Source organism: Pantherophis guttatus, chromosome 6 (genome assembly GCF_059756535.1).
Source record: "Pantherophis guttatus breed Tessera chromosome 6, ASM5975653v1, whole genome shotgun sequence".
Lineage (NCBI taxonomy): Eukaryota > Metazoa > Chordata > Lepidosauria > Squamata > Colubridae > Pantherophis > Pantherophis guttatus.
In genome coordinates this window covers 13177381-13194670 of record NC_142068.1, presented here as the reverse complement: position 1 = coordinate 13194670, position 17290 = coordinate 13177381, and the positions used below count along the sequence as shown (strand labels likewise).

At 42.4% G+C, this 17290-nt stretch overlaps 1 protein-coding gene across 4 annotated transcripts in view; it reads left to right on the top strand.

The window, feature by feature from the left end:
• KCNMB2 (potassium calcium-activated channel subfamily M regulatory beta subunit 2) overlaps positions 1–17290 on the top strand; it is a 330212-nt gene that overhangs the window by 301106 nt on the left and 11816 nt on the right. For all 4 annotated transcript variants that reach the window (XM_087872502.1, XM_034438944.2, XM_034438943.3 and 1 more), the window contains one exon: positions 6782–6977. In XM_087872502.1, coding sequence (XP_087728628.1) covers positions 6782–6977 — 196 coding nt within the window. The remainder of the gene's footprint in view (positions 1–6781; positions 6978–17290) is intronic.

The following is a 17290-nucleotide window of genomic DNA, read 5'->3' as shown; positions in this document are numbered from 1 at the left end:
TTGATTTCCCTTAGGATTGAGTGATTTGAACTCCTTGCAGCACCACAATTTGAAAGCATCAATTCTTTGGCGCTCAGCCTTCCTTATGGTCCAGCTCTCTATGGTTAATGAATTCTAAGCAATGTAACTCAGATGTAAATCCCATTCAGTTCAGAGACTTTGATTCCTGATGAGTTGCCTGTGCCCTGTTACCTGGGAAAAGCTCCTATTGAAATGAGTGAGATTTATGTCTCAACAATACACTGAAGCGCAAAATAGCCTACCTCATTTCAAACAAATTTGGCATAATAAATTAATCCAATCCATCTAAGCTTGAGGAATAAAGCTATATTTGACATTCATTGAGTCACCAAATGTCGGGTGTGAAGAATTAGGACCACACGTTAAATTTTAATTAAGCTGATTTATTGCTCATGTCTACATAGTAATAGCACTTAGATTTATATACCACTTCATAGGGTTTTACACCCTCTCTAAGCAGTTTACAGAGTTTACAGAATATTGCCCCCAACATTCTGGGTCCTCATTTTACCAACCTCAGAAGGATGGAAGGCTGAGTCAACCTTGAGCCTGGTGAGATTCGAACTGCCAAATTGCAGGCAGCCACCAGACAGCAGAAGTAGCCTGCAGTAATGCATTCTAATGGTCAGCACTAAATTGGTGCTAGATAAGAGTCAATGGAATTTAAGAGAGGTTTGACCTAGACCAGAGGTCTGTGTTCTGTCCCCGTCTCACACACGCACACAAACAGACAGCCGGGGGTTAAATAAACTGGTAGACAGCCAATTCTTCCGATAAAAAGCTTGGCAGCAACTTTACTCACAAACAAAATACACACAGTCAAGAATTGTCCAGTTCGTAAAATAAATCCAAGGCCAATAATGTTGTTTCCAAAGATGCAATGTGACTCGATAGTAGTTAGTTTTGTCCGTCACAGAGTCTGAATGGCCACCTCACCCCCTTTTATACCCTGTGGGATGTCGTCCAGTGACTCAGCTTAATCTCTGGCATGCCTTTTCTTCTGTTGCGCGCGCTTATCTCTGCGACGCTGCCGAGGATCCAGCCAAGACTCATTACCCTCATCACTGTCCACCTGTGGCTGCGTGGACGTGCTTGGCCCCAGCCCTATCTCTTGCCCTTCGGCAGACACCGAAGGCATTGCCAGAGAGGAGGGTCCTGGAGAGGGAGGCCTTGCTAACTCCTCTCCTTCACTCTCGGAGTCCTCTCCTGCCGATGACACAGGCTCAGGTAACGGAGCCACAACAGTCTACAACCTTAAACACTGAAAGAGCCATTTGGACCCATTTCCCACAGAAAAGAAAACACCGGGAATCACAAAACCCTTCCCATGCCTGACTATTTCTTGAGCGGCCACATATGTAGTTTATTTATTTATTAGTCCAATTTATATAGTTGAATTAATCATTCTGTTTTCTTCTGAAATTTTTCTTTTCTTGGATTTATCCATGGTTGGCCTACCGGGGGTTGAAAAACTCAATTGCGTGCCGGCGGGTGTCGCACATTGGCAGTTGTGACACATATTTTGAGTGACAGGGAGCCGCAGCAGAGGGGTGAAAGAGCCACATGCGGCTCCAGAGCCACAGGTTGCTGACCCCTGATCTAGACCACTTGTGGGAACGTAACAGCTCCAGGCAGATTATTTTCTTGACTCCATCTCCAGGCTCCATCCCCTGCCCTTCTCCTACACCAGATTTGCAGTGTGTCTGGTGCATCCCACTTATCTACCAGAGTTCTGAAGAAGCTGACAGATGTGATCTTGGAATCACTGAACCATATCTTTCAAAGATCCTAGAGAACCAGGGAACTAACAGGACTGGAAAACAACTGATGTGGTTTTCATCTTCAAAAAAAGGGGGAGAGGGAATGACCCAGGAAACTACAGACCAATCAGGTTGACATCAAAACATGGGAAGATCCTGGAAAAGATAATCAAGCAGTCTGTAGAGATCATCCAGGTCATGGTTGTCCCAAAGGTGCTTTTTCAGGAGGCAACTGGACTTTCTTGTTTTTTCTTTTGAAGACATTTCGCTTCTCATCCAAGAAGTTTCTTCAGCTCTGGCAGGATACTGTCAGTGCTGAAGAAGCTTCTTGGATGAGAAGCGAAACGTCTTCAGAAGAAAAAACAAGAAAGTCCAGTTGTCTCCTTTTTTCAGGTCAATCAAGCAATGGATCTGTGAACACCTAGAAGCAAGCAAAGCTATTACTAGAAGCGAACATAGGTTTGTTGAAAAGACATCAGGCCAAACAAATCTTATTGCATTCTTTGACAATGCAATTCTTTCACCAAATTAGTGAATCAGCGAAATGCTGTGGACATACTTGCACTTCAGTAAACCAACTGACAATGTAAACGATAACCTACTTCTTGGTAAGACAGAAAAATGTGGGATAGATAGCATCACCACAAGATGGATTCATAACTGACTGACCAACCGCACTTGGCGTGTAATCCTCAATGAAACTATATCCAATAAGTGAGATTTTACACTTAAGCAAGAAATACCAAACACACAGGCATAGAATAACAATAGCTCTTAGACTTATATACTACTTCACAGTGCTTTACAGCCCTCTCTACCAGTGGTGAAATCCAATTTTTTTTTCTGTGGGTGTGGCTTGGTGGGCATGGCAGGGGAAGGATACTGCAAAATCTCCATTCCCACCCCACTATGGGGCCAACCAGAGGTGGTATTTGCAGGTGCTCGGAACTACTCAAAATTTCTGGTACTAGTTCTCCAGAACCTGCTGGATTTCACCCTTGCTCTCTACCCAGTTTAAAGAGTCAGCATATTGCCCCCAACAATCTGGTTCCTCATTTTACCGACCTCGGAAGGATGGAAGGCTGAGACAACCTTGAGCCACTCAGAGTCGAACTCCTGGAGTGAGCAGTGAGTTAGTCCTGCAGTACTTCCTTTTAACCACTGCGCCACCACGGCTCTAGAATAGTGGCTCAATATGAGTAACTGTGAGAGGAATGCAGGAATCCTAGGGAACAACCACTTTAATACGAGCCTGCAATGTGCTGCTACTGCCAAAAAAGCCAGTGCAGTTCTAGGCTGAATTAAGAGAGGAATAGTATCAAGATCATGTGAAGCATTAGTATCTCTATATACTGCACTGGTGGGGAGGTGGTGGCTCAGTGGCTAAGATGCTGAGCTTGTCGATTGAAAGGTCGGCAGTTCCGTGGTTCGAATCCCTAGTGCCGCGTAATGGGGTGAGCTCCCTTTACTTGTCCCAGCTTCTGCCAACCTAGCAGTTCGAAAGCACGTAAAAAATGCAAGTAGAAAAATAGGGACGACCTTTGGTGGGAAGGTAACAGCATTCCATGCGCCTTTGGCATTGAGTCATGCCGGCCACATGACCACAGAGACATCTTCGGACAGCGCTGGCTCTTCAGCTTTGAAACGGAGATGAGCACCGCCCCCCAGAGTCGGGAACGACTAGCACATATGTGCGAGGGGAACCTTTACCTTTTTATACTGCACTGGTGAAACTACTCCTCAAATATTGCATACAGTTCTGGTCACCATAATACAAAAAAAGGTGTTGAGACTCTAGAAAGAGTGCAGAGAAGAGCAATAAAGATGATTAGGCAGCTGGGGGCTATGAGGAATGAATGCAGTAACTGGATATGTCTAGTCTAACAAAGAGAAGGATGGGGTGACATGAGAGCAGTCTTCCAATATTTGAGGAGCTGCCACAAAGAAAAGGGGGTCGACCTATTCTCCAAAGCACCTGAGGGCAAGACAAGAAGTACTAGATGGAAACTTATCAAAGAGAGATTCAATCTAGAACCAAGGAGAACTTTCCTGACAGTGAGAACAATTAATCAATGGAACGCCTTGCCTTCAGAAGTTGTGGATGCTCCATCACTGGAGTGATTTGACAGCAATTTGTCTATGGTTTTCTGCTTGGGTGGGGGTTTGGACTTGAAGACCTCCAAAGTCCCTTCCAATTCTGTTATTCTGTTGATAATAATTGTTATCCCAAAAGTGCTTTCTCGACTGGACTTTGTTTTTCTTTGAGGACAATTCACTTCTCATCCAAGAAGCTTCTTTAACTCTGATAGGGGGGGAAGCGAAACATCCTCAAGGAAAAACAAAGTCTATTTGCCTTTTGAAAAAGCTTTTGGGACAAGCGTGACCTGTATGACTGAGAATCTCCATAGACATTTAATAATGGTTACTTTTTCCTGACTATAAACAAGTTTCGTTATAGCTTCATTACATGACGGTTGGCTGCAGCTACCCAACAAAACCTTTGCAGCTTTCCTTCCATGAACCCACTGTTTCTTCTGCCAGGGTCGCAGTCCCCTCAGCATCATTTGGTGACCTGCTCTGATTTTTAATCACCCACAACACCCTGACAAAATCCTAAGAGAACATATAAACTAGAAACACAGGGAATAACAGCCCTGAGTTGCAAATTACCATTCCGCATCTAAAGATGGAGGCCTGAGCATCTGTCCTTCACCCTCCTGTCCCCTGATTTGAGAAACGCAGTAACTTCTGCAGTCATCACTATGAGCCTTTACCTCACATTGCTCATCATTTGCAGATAAAATCCAATTAAAAAGCCAGCTAACCCCCTCCATTTACATTTCAAAATCACCCTGTTCTCAGGCATCTTTAATTATTCATCCTGCCAATTAAAGTTATGTTCAGTTGACGCTTCCTGAGTCTCCACTCGTCTTGCAACCAAATAATAATCTACATTCTATGCTTTGCATCAAAAACAATGTAGTAACCTAATATTGTACTAGGCCAGGGGTGTTAAACTCAAATTCATTGAGGGACGCATCAGGGTTGTGTTTGACCTTGAGGGGCTGAGGTGGGCGTGGCCAGGGAGGCGGTGGCCAGCTCAATGTCACTCATGTTGGGGGCGCCTGTGGTGGCCCAAGCACTCTGCCAACGAAAACAGGCTCCCGAGCTCCGTTTTCGGCTGCAGTGGCCTCATGCAAGCTCGGTTTTCACTGGCAGAGGCACTGCAAGCCGTTCCTTTGCTGTTTCCAGGGCAGCCCCGTGGACCAAATCTAAACACCCCACGGGCCAGATCCGGCCCCCGGGCCTTGAGTTTGACATCCCGGTACTAGGCAATACTCCACTGTGGTAAAATGCTGGACATTATCTCGTTCTGATGGATAAAGAAGCAATAACCAAGTTAATACAAATCAAATGAAGGCAAATATACATGTCTCAGGATAATGCTGCAGGAGCCAATCTGGGTCAGTCACCAGAACCAGAGGTTCTGTCTTCCGAGCTTTCGGACTCGTGCTGGAGCCCATCTTCAGGGAATTTCTCCCTCACCAGAATGTATAATACAAGTATACAAATCTTAATACAAATCTTTTTTTTTATTCATGTCAGAAGCATTACAAACTATAGACAAATAACAGTCAGCACTGAGCAAATAAAATAGGTATAAAATGGGTCATAAAAATATGTAAAATACGTAGGATTGAAACAAAATGACATTCGCCCAGTATCGGACGACATCAACAGCATTTTCTCTCGCCAACATGTGGTCTCCATACATGTTGAAGGACATCGTATCTACCAAGGCATATGTGAGACAGGTTGTTCGTCTCCACATTCACACACAAAATTGATGTTCAATGCAGTGATATTTACAGTTTATTTTTATTTTTTTATATTTTTATATGCTGCCCTTCTCCGGAGACTCAGGGCGGCTTACAATGCATTAAGCAATAGCCTTCATACTTTTTTGTATATTTTATACAAAGTCAGCTTATTGCCCCCACAATCCGGGTCCTCATTTTACCCACCTTAGAAAGGATGGAAGGCTGAGTCGACCTTCAACCTGGTGAGAATTGAACTCGCAGTAATTGCAGGCAGCTGGATGTTAAATGCTGCCTTAGTAGGAGGCATTACCCTCCTACTCCACTCAGGCTCAATACAAGTTAATACAAATATCACTGAATTTAACTGTCATTTTTGCAAAGTGTTTTCAAAAGCTGTTCCACATATGTGATATATGACATTAATTGGAGTGGTCCAACTTACTATAAATTTATCAGGTGGGGTTCTTGCTGAGAACAGGCCAGGTTTATTCTAACTTTATCATGAAATTGCCATTTTAGCAATTTAAATGGTTTTAGCTGAACTCTAGGATTATTCCATCACTAGGTGATCATGTCTGAATACTCCATGATGGAAACATTTAACCAAGTATGACAATCTTGTCATAAATATTACAATACCCTTACCTAGATTTGTGCTTGTTACCATTGCAAACTTTCTGTTTTACGGTTAAAAGATACTGTATTTTTTCTAGTCAAAGTATAGTCAGCCAAGAAATGTGTAGGGTTTTTTTTTTTCTCATCTTATTAAAGACTGGGTAACTTATTAATTATTGTCAAGGCCTGTTCTGTTTTCCAATGATCAAATAAAGTTTATTCCTAATTAAATGTGTTTTGCATCAGGGGGGCTGCAGAAAATCCCATGCTATTCTTGTCGTGGTGTGGGTGATAAGATTCAGATGACTTCATGGTTGAAAACTGCAACCCCCCTGGGCATATTTGTCCTTTTACTTGATTTGGCCAAGCATTTGTTTTCTCTTTGTAACTTGTCATGTTTCCATATTTGTGACACTTAAAATGATTGAAGAGAAGAACATTTTGAGGTTCAAGGAATATGCCTGGGCATCTAAAAAAAAGCAAGACTGTCAAATTATTACTGTGCATCCGGGGTCAAAAATGACCCAGCTGTATCACTGTTGTCCATCCCTCTTTCTTTGCCAGTGTTTGGACAGAAGAGACCCAGTGCACACTCCTCAACATCTCCATCACGGAAACCTTTAACTGCTCGTTCAGCTGTGGTCCGGAGTGCTCGAAAAACTCTCAGTACCCCTGCTTACAGGTCTATGTCAATGTTTCCTCTTCAGGGCAAAAGTACCTACTTTACCACACAGAAGAAACCATCAAGATTAATTCTGAGGTAAGAACATCATCCGTTGTCAAAAGAAATGCACTCTTTGTGGTATGGGAGGGATGAGATTCGGGGTGTTCCATTTTTTGAGTCATTGCTGTCCAGATTCATGGAATCTGATTGTCCTATGTGCAATTTAATCCCTAGCTGTGTTTATTTTATTTCTGATTGAAATTTCTAGTCCTCCTGGCTTTATACACCATGAAAAATAGAGAAGGCATACAATATCTGAGCTGCAAAACTCCAATCAACCATTGAATGACAGTAGTGTTTATGTATTTCTTTGCTGTGATTTAGTGGTTCCCCAAAGGGTAGCATTAAATATCTATATTTGTGGAATCCTTGGTGTTCTCTGAGCTTGGTTGTTTTCTTGCAGACATTTCATCATGATGATGTTACCTAGTCAGGTAATGAAATGTCTGCAAGAAATATATATGTCAGTTTTGGAAGACAGTTCCTAACTGCCACATATTTTAGCCTGGGAACTTGGGAGGGGGGTTTTGTTGGAGCGGTAGAAAGTTAGTCATAACAACATTCAGTATTGAGGGACACATTTTCCTGCATCTGCTGGAGACCTGCCTGGAGATTGTATCCAGTTGAATGTGAAGAGTTGATTGGACTATGTCCGTGATGGCGAACCTATGGCACGGGTGCCACAGGTGGCACGTGCAGCTATATTGGTGGGCACGCGAGCTCAGCTCCGGCACACATGCATGCGTCAGCCAATTGATTTTTGGGCCTTCTGGGCCCACCAGAAGTCAAGAAACACGCTGTTTCCGGCCTCCGGAGGGCCTCTGGGGAGGGTGGGAAAGGCCGTGTTTGCCCTTCCCAGGTTCCTAGAAAGTCTCTGGAGCCTGGGGAGAGCAAAAAATGGGCCTACCGGGCCCACGTGCCATTAAGTGCCAAAAGCAGGGGGAACATGGGGGGACGGGGCGTATAGAATTATGGATGTGGGCACACGTGCGTGTAAACATCCACCCACCCGCACTCCCCCCACTTTTGGCACACAACGGCAAAAAGGTTAGCCTGGTCCATCACTGGTGTTGCAATATTTTCAGGATCAGACTCAATAATAATAATAAGAGTTAGAGGTTTAAATATATTTCTCTTTAATTATAATAGGCATTCTATATTCACTGAATATTCACAGATAGAAGCAAAGAAAATGGTGAAGGTGGCTCCTTATATATACAAAGGGTGGAGCCAAGAGTGGGAGTGGTGAATTATGAATACATTAAGAGTCAAAGAATAAGTTAACCCCTGATATCCCATATATACATTATTTACACATTAGGGAATAAGGCATTTACATCTGACAAATCCCCCTCTAAATGCCGGTTCGCTATACAACACCAATTACATTCAGATTCAGGACAATATAAGACATACAATTTAGAAGTTAAATACTTGTGCTGTTTAGAAGGTAAAGGCTTCGTCAATATGTCAGCTAATTGTTCAGAGGTATCACAATGCACTGCTTTGATAAATCCATCTTGGGACAATTGTGTCACATGCTTAAATTTTATATCTATATGCCTGGATCTTTGTCCTATGGCATCGGATCTAGATATTTCAATGGCTGCTTTATTGTCTTCATGCATAACAAAAGGCAAAGCAGGTTTTTTCCAAACATCTGAAATTAAATCATTAAACCATACAAGGTTATTTGCAGCTTTGGATAAACAAACGTATTCCGCTTCTGTGGTTGAAGTGGCTACCAGTTCTTGTTTACCAGTGTACCAGTAAACTGGACAGTCATTTAATAGAAAAATATAACCAGAAGTACTTTTTCTGCATGATATATCTCCAGCCCAATCCGCATCTGCGTAACATGTAAGTTTTGGTTCTTTATTATCACTAGGTTCTAATACTAGGCAAAAATCTAATGTACTTTTCAGATATCTTAAAATTCTTTTGACAGCTTCCCAGTGATACATTGTTGGTTTGCTAACGTGCCTTGATAATAAATTGAGTGGTAATGCAATATCTGGCCTAGTCCAATTAGATATATAAAGAAGTGAACCTATGACTGATCTATAAAATGTATTATCCTTGAATTCAGGGGAAGATTCATCAGTATTTCTAAGGAAATCAGTTTGCATAGGAGTGTCACAGGGTTTGGCATTGTTTAAATTGCATTTGTTTAGAAGTTCAGTAATCTTATCTTTCTGAGTAAGTTTGAATCCCCTTCTAGTTTTGTTAATTTGTACACCAAGGTATTTGTTTACTTTACCTAGAGATTTCAACGAGAAATGTTCATTTAGCTTGTTTACAAAGATTTCTCTTCTCTCTTTGTGTTTTCCTATATATAAAATATCATCTACATAAATCAATACAAATTCAATGTAATCATCACTCTTTTTGACAAAGAAACAGTTATCAGCAGTGGTAGCGTTGAAATCCATGGTCTTAAGTACTTTTACCAAGCAATCGTACCATCTTTTGCCAGATTGCTTTAATCCGTATAAACTCTTGTTCAATAGCCAAATTTCATTTTTATTAGTGTATTGACTGTGGGGTGCTCTTACATATATTTCCTTATCTAGTTTTGCGTGTAGATACGCAGTCTGTATGTCATATTGAAATACATCAAGATTGAGTGCAGATGCTACTACTAGAGCTGTTTTAACACTCTCTGTTCTTACTGTGGGGGAGTACGTGTCAGTATAGTCCTCCGGATATTTTTGTGCATAACCTTGTGCAACCAATCTAGCTTTGTATAGAGTATTGCCTCCTTCTAGGTTCTTAATTTTATAAATCCACCTGGTACCAATAATTGTTTTATCTTTAGGTGCAATCGCAGGTGTGAATACATTTAATCCTTGCAAACTTTCCATCTCTTTTTTCATAGCTAGTTCCCATTTTTCTTTTTCTTCACGAGGGAGTTTTAATACTTCCTCATATGTATTAGGTGTCATTTGTTCACCATCCATATGCATTATGTAATCTCTGTATTTATTTGGTATTTGATTTCTGTTGTTCCTAATAGCTCTTTCAGGTTTGCTATGGTTGTCATGCAAATATCTTGCTTCCTTTTTTGTTAATGTGTCTGTCTTTATTTTGTGTTGACTATTTGTCCATGTTTTGGTTTTGTTTTTATTTTTGTTGATATTTTGATTTTCTATTGTCCCTTCCTCACGAGATTTTGTATCTTTGCATTTATTTGGAAATATTTCATTAAGATGTAATTTAGACCAATTGGCCTGTTCATGGAACACAGCTGTTCTGGAAACTATAAATTTGTTATTATTATCAATGAATCTGTACCCTTTGGTGCCAGTTTCATATCCCATAAATCTTAGTCTTCTGGATACGTTTTCTCCCTTTCTTCTCAACTGTTTAGGTATGTGTACGTCTGCAGTGACCCCAAATATGTGCATGTGTGCTAATTTTGGTTTCCTATTATACATCACCTCATATGGTGTCTTATTCACAATACTGGACCAGGTTCTATTTTGAGTGTAATTTGAATAATGTAAGGCTTCTGACCAAAATTGTTTGCCTAAACCAGCATCCTCTAATGTGCACCTAATCATGGTTTGTAATGTGGAATTCTTTCTCTCTACAATCCCGTTCTGGAACGCAGAAAATGGACTAGACGTGTAATGTAGCATTCCTCTATCCTTTAACCATTGGGAGAATTCTTTAGACATGAATTCACATCCCCTATCTGTCATAATTTGTTTTATTCTGATATTATGTTGTGTTTCTATGCGTTTGTAAAATTCCTTAAATTTTTGAAAGGTTTCATCCTTGTGTTTTAATGTGTAAACGAAACCATAGCGACTGTAATCGTCTACTATTGTTAGGAAGTAACGTTTTCTATAAGTGATTGATGGAGTTAATGGGCCAACTAAGTCCATGTGTACTAAGTCAAAAATTTTGTTAGTTGATCTGGTGGATTTTTTTGGCCTGGGACTAGTTTTTAGTTTAGTAGATTTACATACTGAGCATTCCAAATAATTTTCACAATTTTTTATTTTGACACCTTCTGCGTGTTCAGTCATTTTTTGTACTACAGGAAAACTTGCATGTCCTAACTTCCTATGTAAGATGTGAGCACACTCATCATGAATTGGTTTACCTATTTTTGGTTTCTTCTCATTGTGTGTATCTGTGTGATCATGAGATATTTTACATTCATCATTGTCACTGTTACTAATATTTTCATCATCTGCCTCAATACAATCTTCCATATTTGAATCAATGTTATGTAACCATCTTTCTTTTGTTATCAGATAGGGTAGGCCTCCTTTAATCATCACAGTGCCTACATTTGTTTTATTCTTCTCTAAAGTTGCTTTTCCCTTTGAGAAAACTATATTGATGTCAGAATCTCTGCTTAGTTTTATGGCACTTAGTATGTTATGAGGTATTTCTGGTATTAACAATACCCCCTCTATTTTTCCTAGACCAGGTAAGGTCACATTCCCTCTGCCTAATACTTGAACCTTTTCTTGATTAGCTACCTTTATTACAAACTTATCTTCTGTAAATGAAGATAATATATTTTTGTTATTAGTGGTGTGATTAGTTGCCCCAGAATCAATAAGCCAATTATTGTTCTCATTTTGTTGCGTTTTAGTGCTGTCTTGTTTATTTAGTCCATTCAGTGAACCAGATTTTCTCTCTTTTGAATTTTCTCTGCCCCCTCTACTTTCTCTGTAATTTGGTGGGCTTCTATATTTATGTCTATCTGTGGAAGACTGTCTATAATTGTATTTATTCCTATATTCTGACCTATGTCTTTCCTTTGAAATTTTGGGACAATCTCTTCTATTGTGTTCCCTGGACCCACAATTGTGGCATTTAAAAGTTTCATTATGTTTTTCTTGGAAAGCTACCTTCCTAAAAGATTTGTGTTCTGTGTGATTGCTATAACGATTTTTTCTTGAATTGTCTTCTGCTATCAATTTGTTAGATAGACTTTCTATGGATAAATATCCTAGATTGATGGTGTCTAAATGTGACATAAAACTATCCCATGATGAATCAAGTGAATTGATAATAACACTTTTCATTGTTTGATCTGAAATCACTTCCCCCCTCAAATGCAGCTCAGCTCTTATTTTGTTTAAAGATATTAAATGTTCACTTATGGAAACCCCTGGTTTTACTCTGGAAGAAAAGAAGTCCTTAGACATTCTTGTGGTGGTAGCTACACTATCGCTGTGAAACAAATTAAACATGCATTGAATTATTTCTGAAACAGTTAGATTTGGTTTGATGCTATGATACATTGCAGGAGATACGCTAGATATTATTAAGAAAAATGCTTTATGGTGTAAACAATCTATTTTTAAAGTCCAAGGTCTTCTTGGGGGACTAGTGATAAAAAATAGTAAATTTTCTTTCATAAAGACAACCTGGAGTTGTTGATACCATTCTTGCAAATTAATGCCATCAACCCTAAGTTTTGGGAAGTCACTGGGTAAGTTTCCCACATTATTTTGTCCATTACTTACAACCTGAGGTAGTCCGTGGTCTCGCAAGTGTAGGAAATTGCAAAACGGCATGGGGATGCTCGCAACGAGTCTGCATGGTTCTCTGGCCAGTTCAAGTCTTTCCGGACCGTCTACGTAGTTTCGCACATGCGCGTTGTTCATTTCTTCTTTGGCGGCGTCGTGGAAGGTTCTCTCCATTGTAGCTCGCTCGCTCCGCTCCTCTTCAGACGAGTCGGTCTCTGGCTCGGTCTTAGGAGTTCTGATGGCGGCGACTGCTCTTCTCTTTCTTTTGGGTGCGTTGGCACTTGCTTCGGTCTGCGGTGTGGGGCGGAATCGACATGGCTCTCTGGGCTCGGGCGTCGTCGCTCTCGAAGTCAGGATGGGAGCGTGCAGGTCTTGAAGTATCGCCTTGTTCGCTTGCTTCTTCGTTGGCGCTTTGGAAATTTTTAATTTAGGCCCAAATGCAGCAAAAAGCGTCTTCATTGCTGACTTTACTTGGGATTTCTTTAAGTCGTCTTCACTTTCTGATTCTGGCTCTTCCGAAGAGTTTGAATCCTCCTTTTCACTTTCGTTGTCTGATAACGTTTTTCGCGCCAGAAATTTTGAACTGAGCATCTTGATTGGCTCTGCTTCGTTCACTTTGGAGGCTTGTTGAAACCAAGATGGCTGCCATTCAAAATTTCGCGCGGGATCACATTTTTTCTTTTTCATAACGACTTTCTCTGTAGTCATATCACTCACAGTTTTTTGGTCTTTGGATTTCTCTTTAGCGATGTTTTTCTCTCTCGCTGCTCCGCTGTTCTTCAGCATTTCTTGGAGGTTCGCGATGAGGCTTTCATCATTCTTCTGGCTTTTTAATAACTTCAATATCTCTGACCTGAGTTCGTTATTTTCTATTTCGATTTCCTCCTGGTCATCATTTTCATTTATTAATTCTTCTTCTTCAGTGGTGTATTTTTCGGGTTCTCTCGAAATCGCGTTTGTGGATTCGTTGGTTATTTCTTGTTCAGTTTCTATTTCTTTGCTGTAGGCCCTGGTGTTGGGCCTATCTTTCTTAGACATTTTTAGGTATTTATTGAGTCAATTAACCATCCTCTGCTACCAGCTTGTTGCAATATTTTCAGGATCAGACTCAATAATAATAATAAGAGTTAGAGGTTTAAATATATTTCTCTTTAATTATAATAGGCATTCTATATTCACTGAATATTCACAGATAGAAGCAAAGAAAATGGTGAAGGTGGCTCCTTATATATACAAAGGGTGGAGCCAAGAGTGGGAGTGGTGAATTATGAATACATTAAGAGTCAAAGAATAAGTTAACCCCTGATATCCCATATATACATTATTTACACATTAGGGAATAAGGCATTTACATCTGACAACTGGACTATGTGATGACCTTGTGGCTGTGGGGCAGGGCTGTGAACTGTTAGCTGGGTGGAGAAAACCTGGAAGGTTTCAGATTCAGGTTTTCCCAGATGTGCCAACATGACATCTCTAATAAATTGGAACTTTGAGGAACCTCAGGCCTTGGGGTTTTTATTTCGTTGGGGGTGTTCCTTGGAACCCTGACAATATATATAGGATATACATATAGAACAGGGGTGTCAAATTGGATTTCATCAATTTCAGCATTGTAGTTCTCCACCGCGGGCCGGCCAGAGGGGAGATGGGACAGCTACGGGGGAGATGGGACGGCCACGTGGACAGCCTGTGACAGTACTTTGCCAGCCAAACCGGGCTGCACGGGGGCTGCACACAGCCCTCCATGCCCCGTTTTGGCCGGCAAAGTGCTGCTGGAGGCCATCCAGTCTGAAAATGGGCCACACAGGCAGCTCCCCCCATGCCCCATTTTGACTGCCAGAGGCACCGCGGCCTGGTCCTTTGCTATTTCCAGGCCGGCCCCACGGGCCAGATTTAAGCACCCCGCAGGCCGGCTCCAGCCCACAGGCCTTGAGTTTGACATCCCTGATATAGAATATAGAAGTATAGCTAGCCTTATCCTAGAGATTTAGACTAGGTGGTATTCCAGAAATATACAAGAGAAGGGGAAAAGGTGTTCTATAGAGAGCGTGAATACATATATTGCACATCTGAACTCTTTAACTCATCTTTTCCTGGGCTCACACAACTTTTGATTCAAGGAAGTACCTAGACAAATCATCTCTTCCTCTTTAAACCCAGATCACACGCCAGCCCTAATATAACACCCTAATAATATAGGCTTGTCCATTTTTTTAAAAAAAAATCCAAAAATTAAAAAAAAACTTGTCTTCTATAATCCCTTATCTAACCTTGCAGCAAAGTCCCCCCCCCCTTTGCTAACCCACACGGGGGCTCATGTATCACACTAAATTATAAATACATCATTAGATTTCAGCTTCTGTATTTTGTGAAGCAAGTCATTATAGTTTATAAACCATAAGTAGCCTAGATTGATGTATGGGCAGAGCCACTGTGGTTTATTCCACAAGGCATGATTAAGCAAACCATTAGTATGATGCATGAAAGGAAGGCTAAGTTGATTCAAATAAATTTGGTAAGTGCTTTACACAAAGTCAGATCAATGCTTTGTCCAGCTCATAAGTGCCTTTAGGTGGACTGGCAACACTTCTGCAGAGCTGATGTCCATTCAAAGATGCTAGATCAGGTGTCGGCAACCCACAGCTCCAGAGCCACATGCAGCTCTTTTGTCCCTCTGCTCCCTATTGGGTGATCCCACCACTGGCTGGACATGCCCCTCACTCTCCCCTCCTAGTCACTCCTCACCTGGCTTAAGAAGGTAAGGGTGACGGCAGGGGATAGAGACTCACTTCATATTCCAGAGCAGGAGCAAAGGCACAGATTTCCTCCGCCTTCTGCGTTCCCACCCCGCACTGAAGCAAACCAAACAGGCCTCCTAAGCAGTCCTGCCGAGCCCGCTTGTAAACTCTGCCGAGCATGGCTCCAAACATTCAGCTCCTGTGTCCCTCCTGGCTCCATCCCTCCTGGCGCCCACCTCCACCCAGATGGCTGATCCCTCCCTCCTGGAGCAAGGGGGCACCCACCCGCCGGCCTCTGCCCGCTTCTTGCCACTGCCGTCTGGCCCCCCTCTGCCCAGGAGGTCCTGTGCTACCATCTAGTCGGCTGGCAGGGAACGCAGTGGTGCCAGCAGCTGGAGCCTTCCCAGGGCTGAGTGAGGAGACCCTGCTGGGGCTCCCCACAAGCCGCAGCGGCCGCATGAGCCCCTCAGCAGTGCCTCTGTCAGGCTAACCTCTATATCTGCATATAGAGGCTAGCCAGCACCATTGCAGCGGTGGCGATGGGAAGGTGCACGCCCTGCCTGCTCCGCTCTCACCGGCCAAAGATTGGGCTCTGCGCCACTGCCTCCCAGCTGGAGGGCCACGATTGTTTGCTTGCTGGCTGGCCGCCTCTGAAGAGCTGCTCTTGGGCTGCCCGGGCCCCTGCCATGGGGGGAGAGAGGGAGAGGGAAGGGGAGTGTCTCCCCGACAGAATCTGGGTTGGAGTTGCCTTATTTTGTGTGGATCTCCAACACTTGACTTTGCCTGCCAGCCTCCACTCCCCCTCCACAACCCAAATGGTTGGATTCACACAAACATGAAGCTGGGCAGGAGAGCATGGATAGATGGATGGATGGATGGATGGATGGATGGATGAGACAGAGAGAGACAAAGACACACAGAGAGAGCGCGTGCAGAGAACAGAGAGAGAAAGAGAGTATCTCTCTGAGAGGCAGAGAGAGAGAAAGAGAGGCGGAGAAAGAGAAAGAGAGCAGACAGAGAGACAGAGAGATAGAAAGAGTATCTCTGAGAGGCAGAGAGAGAGAGAAAAAGAAAGAGAGAGAAAGAGAGCAGAGAGCAGACAGAGAGAGACAGAGCGAGCAGAGAGAGAGAGAGAGAATCTCTCTGAAAGGCAGAGAAAGAGACAGAGCAGAGAGCAGAGAGAGAAAGAGAGAGACAGAGAGATAGAAAGAGAGAGAGGCAGAGACAGAGAGACAGATACCCGTTTCCCACAGAAAAGAAAACACCAGGAGGCACAAAACCTGGGTAGGTGTGGCTATCGCAGTCATTGTGACTGCGGGGGAGTGAATGACTTCGAGTTGGCCACGCTCCCCCAGGTTTTGTGGCTCCCGGTGTTTTCTTTTCTGTGGGAAACGGGTCCAAATGGCTCTTTGAGTGTTTAAGGTTGCAGACTCCTGTGCTAGATGCACACTAGGAACTTTTTTTTCCCTCAAAAAGTACCCTTGAGAATATGAGCTACACCTTTTATGCTGAAAATATAATGGGAGTTACAAATACAGAAATTCACACTTTTTATGGACTGCGTGGACAGCTATGTCATATTATTCTGCACGTCACACTTCCAGTCTGTTGTTTGCAGTTTTTCCTCCAGATGGCCATTTGTCTTTTTGTGCATGTGTAAAGGGGCACTGGAGGTCCTTTGATTTTGCATGGATGGCATTGACGGAAACTATCTGTTCATTATCTGCTTTCAGTCACACAATGATACAAAAGTCCTTGCTACATAGACAGCTAATTGCTTGAGATAGGGCAAAATCAGAAGCCCAGTCCCTCTGATTGTCAGCAGATGTATAATTGCTGCTGTCAAGCATAACAGATTTGTGCATCGGTCTGCTGCTGTTTTGTTTCTTTGTGAGACATTGTTGTCATACACAAAAAGAGACCAGTTCTATTTCAACAATCACTCTGTGAGCTGGGAAATGCTGACAGCTTTCGTATGCAATGAGCTTGGTCCAAGCACACCAGGGTTCTCAGTGCCTCTGGCCATGTGATGTTATGGTCATAGCTGTCTTCTCCAAATAGTGCTCTTCAGATGAGTTGTATTACAACCTCTACCATTCTTGACCAGCCTAGG